General features: G+C 37.6%; 1 protein-coding gene across 1 annotated transcript; it reads right to left on the bottom strand.

Annotated features, from left to right (window-relative positions):
• Positions 1 to 313: 313 nt before the first annotated feature.
• Positions 314 to 3294, bottom strand: LOC123550518 (uncharacterized PE-PGRS family protein PE_PGRS46-like). Its single transcript, XM_053546784.1, has 4 exons — positions 2584 to 3294; positions 2110 to 2298; positions 1001 to 1597; positions 314 to 324 (listed from the first exon to the last, which is right to left on the bottom strand). Exons 1-4 carry the CDS (start codon positions 3272 to 3274, stop codon positions 314 to 316), a joined length of 1488 nt encoding a protein of 495 aa, XP_053402759.1. The 5' UTR covers positions 3275 to 3294.
• Between the last annotated feature and the right edge of the window lie 1243 nt (positions 3295 to 4537).

Here is a 4537-nt window from a genome sequence, read left to right as displayed (position 1 = left end):
TTTCAAAATGGCTGTTTGCCGTATTTTATCTTTTATCATATTTAAGTATATTCAAGGTCAAGGTCCCAGGATGTGTCCCAGGTACGATACTTCTATCTGTGTTCATCCGCACTCATGAATGAGTTATAAAATTAAATAAAGTCTAAAGTATGAATTTTTGGTACAACAATTTTTATTGTTTTAATATCAAACAAGAAAAACAGTTTATACATGGAAAGACAACAAGTATTCCCAGCTTGATGATTTGAAGATGACAACGATGATTATTTACAGCACAGCAATGTTTGTTGTAGAAGACGAGACACTTCCGCTGCTAAATTCTATCTGAAAAACAAACAAAAAAATATTTTATAAAGCACTTTTTAAATAAAACATGTCGGAAATGAACAGTAAGGTATTGTCTTGCAGTCGCAAAGGTACTCGTACAGTTCTAGCTATTTTAAGATTTTGGAATACGAGTTTAAATAATTATAAAACAAAAATAGAAATGTGACACATGTTAAGATAACAGTATCTAACGCCTGCTGATCTATATACAAAAAAAGATCAAAGTTACCATTAAACTCCACCAAGACCAAAGATGCGACCAACAGAACAGCAAGGTTATTAAAAGAATGCACAATACACATTTTTTAACAAAATAAAAAACTTCCATCAATCTGTAAAAGGATATTGACATTTTTATGTCAAATAATGGAATGTATGATTTTTAACAATGACATTGCTCACTGTATATTTACAATAAATTGCATACCATTTCTTGTGTACGTTTCCATTTAATAGTACATTTCCCTGCCTGAAATTTTAGAATTTAAAACAGATTATTTCAGTAACCAATATGACTGAATACGTATAGCCTATTCACTCCTTAATGTACCAGAGTTCATTTTATCACAGTTGCAATTAAAAAATCTTTATGATTCGCTCCGCCATTGCAGAAATCTTATTAAAGCTATGATAAACTGTTATTATCTCGTGATAATCAAAATTCCGTACCCACCCTTTCCCCATCCACCTCCAAGCCAGTTATTGCCACCCATGTTGCCCCAGTTATTGCCAGACCATCCGCCAAGGCCGCCGTTGTTACCCCAACCAGATCCCCAGTTGTTCAGTCCAGTGTTCAACCCTGCATTGCTACCCCAGTTTTGGCCTAAACCTGTTCCAAATGTATCAATAGTGCCTTTGGTTCCTAAACCGGTTCCAAGACCAGTACCGATTCCACTGCTGAGTCCACCAGCGCCCCAGTTATTTGTTCCAAGTCCACCGGTGCCCCAACTACCGCCACCAAGTCCAGCATTTCCCCAGCTACCGGCACCAAGTCCACCGGTGCCCCAGCTACCGGCACCAAGTCCGGTATTTCCCCAGCTACCGCCACCAAGTCCACCGGTGCCCCAGCTACCGCCACCAAGTCCACCCGTGCCCCAGCTACCGGCACCAAGTCCGGCATTTCCCCAGCTACCGGCACCAAGTCCACCGGTGCCCCAGCTACCGGCACCAAGCCCGCCAGTACCCAAACCAATGCCAACACCAGAACCCCAGCTTCCAACCCCAAGTCCACCAATATCACCGTATCCTCCAAAGCCGAGTCCCCCTAAACCTAGAAAAACAATGTTTATATGATCATGAAATAAATTCAAATAATATAAGTAAAACGTATGACTGACTTTGCAACGAAATATATTTCATATGAACATTTTCCTATACACGAGATGTTTTTATTATATGTATATGAAATACAATGCTGAAGTGAAAAGTTTTATTTAAATGAAATGAGTACATGCGATTTTCAGGGCATAAAATAATCTGTCGGAGAGAAAATTACAACGTATTAAATATAATTAAACACGGCTAAATGAAACATTACGTGTTTCATACACTCATGAGCGTTTTATTTAAAAAGATAATGAACACGGAGTTTAACCCGGATGTTACTGACTAGTACGAACCTCGCAGTACCTCCTTGTGTGCCACAAGTAGTAGTTATTTTTCTGTGAAAAGTGCAATCGAGCATAAATCAAATAATTTTGTTAAAGTCGCCTGCAACGTCATGCTAATTTTTTATAAATGAATAGATCTAGTTCGTATTAAATGTTGCATGCGTATATTTACCAAATCCTAGATCACCACCCCATCCGTATCCGCCGCTACCCCATCCAAGACCGTCACCATAGCCGCCCCAACCGCCTCCAAGTCCTATGCTAGGACCCCAACCTCCAAGACCGCCACTAATGCCGCCCCAACCGCCTGAAAGTCCTCTGCCGTATCCATGACCTTTACCTCCTTTTCCGTATCCCTTTCCTGGTAACGATGTTGTTATTATTATTTATTATCATTTATCATTATTATTATCATTATTATTATTATTATTATTATCAGTATTATTATTTATTATTGTTTATCATCGTTATTTATTATTATTATTATAGTTATAATTATAATTATAGAAAGATAGTACTTTAAATACAATCCAGTCGATTTTAGCAAAAATATAGCGCTCGAGTTCAGTTCTCTTTAAATATACGAATCTGGGTAACATGAGTGGGAAGCCAAAATGTCTCAGACTCTGACTTCATCTCAACTCACCTTTATTTGGAATTACAGCCATTGGTACTACAGGGACTGGCATCGGGGGTGGTGGGGGTGGGGGTAAGGCTACATGTACAACTTGAATGGGCCTTGGTTTTGGTACTTTCACAACTGGAACAACCGGTACGGGTATCACTGGTTTAGGTGCAGGTACGACGTGCACTGGCATAACGGCGGGTTTTGGAGCCTTGCCATAGCCATAACCTTTACCGCCGCTCATTCCGCCGAATCCACCTAATCCGCCTAATCCAACACTTCCAAAACTTCCGATTCCGCTTCCATAACCGCCGGCCCATGGACCGATACCGTACCCGAGATCTCCGCCAAAACTACCAATTCCAGAACCAAATCCACCAATGCTACCAATTCCAGAACCAAATCCTCCGCCTAGCCACGAATCACCAATGCCTCCTAGAGAACCCCAGCTTCCGCCATAGCCTCCTCCTAGGTTTCCGAAGCCTCCAAACCCTCCGAGGCCTCCAGCACTTCCTACGTTCCCGAAGCCTCCTACGTTTCCGAAGCCTCCGAGGCCCCCAACGCCTCCAAGCCCTCCGAGGCCTCCAACACTTCCTACGTTTCCGAAGCCGCCTAAAGAACCAACGTTTCCAAAACCGCCCTTACCATAGGTAGCTAACCCCCCGTGTATGAGCCCACACAGAGCGAGGAAAAATGATAATCTCGTCTTCATTGTGCTGAAATACCGAAATTTCCTTTGTTAAAAAGATAAATAAAAAAATGACAAACCAAGAAAAAAGAAAAGAAAAAAAAAGAAAAAGAAAATGCCCCCTTTCTTATCACAAAATTTTGTTCAAATGTGAACTCTCTAACTTAATGGTAATAAGTACTAATAACGAAAATACTTAATTAACGTGACCTTGCATGAATTATTTTCGAAATTGCTTTGAAACACGTTTTAATTTATATATTACAGTGTATCGAAGATTTTAGACTTTTCAGTCTTTTGCAATCTCAGTCGATCACTTTTAACTGCCGTAGAAAACAACGGCGTCGCTCATGGAGTGAAAATTTCCATTTTTTTTTTTCATTTTAATTTGTAAAGCTACCGGCACTTAAAAATATGAAATATAGTTACAATTTTGCAGTTTATTTGCACATAGCTAACCAGGTTTTTGGTTATTTTGTACGCCGTTTTATAACTTTATATTAATTTTCAGTTTGATACTTAAAAATAACCGATTACGAATTGACGAGAAATCTCAGTTCTAGATTTCATTTTTAAAGTCACTTCTTTATAACGTTTTGCTTCAAAATTTTCATAAATATAGAATAAGCTATCAAACCGTGGTAAAATACCAAGTACTCAGAAAAAGAACTAACGTAGGCAGAAAATGCAATGTTTGACATGTAAATATCAACTTTAAAAAACTTAACAATTTTAACAGAACGGTACCAACCACAAATTATATCTGAATTAATTCGCGCAATTTTGACATAAAATAGAGAGATACATAGATTTATTTACCAAACATGTCATAAATGTATGCATAAATATACAAAAGTATAAAACTATTTTCATTCAAATAAAATAAACATTTACTAGTAGCTATTTTCAAAAGCCTAAATAAAAATTGATATTCTGGTTTCTGTAATAGAAAGGTTTCACTTTATCAGCTATACGTTTTATGCCAAACTTTGAGTACATGACTTTTCAAAACTTTCATTCAGGTTAAAAATTAGTAGTTTAAAAGGAGACAGTACAGTAGTAATTAAGAATAAAAGCGGAAAAAAATAAAAGAAGGGATACAAAGTTAACGCTATACTTTGACTTAAATTTCAGCTACAAAAAAATATGCTATGGATATTAAGGTTTTTGAAAAAATAAACCCAAAGAAACGAAGCACATATATTTGTGGTTTAAGCTCTTTGTTACAAGTACCTAAAATGTGTTTAAAACAATAAAGCCAGAGAAATCTAAAACTGTGGTGTAAAA

This window comes from Mercenaria mercenaria, chromosome 6, assembly GCF_021730395.1.
Source record: "Mercenaria mercenaria strain notata chromosome 6, MADL_Memer_1, whole genome shotgun sequence".
NCBI classification, from domain to species: Eukaryota; Metazoa; Mollusca; class Bivalvia; order Venerida; family Veneridae; genus Mercenaria; species Mercenaria mercenaria.
The sequence above is the reverse complement of the archived record's forward strand: the minus strand, read 5'-3'. Positions and strand labels throughout refer to the sequence as shown.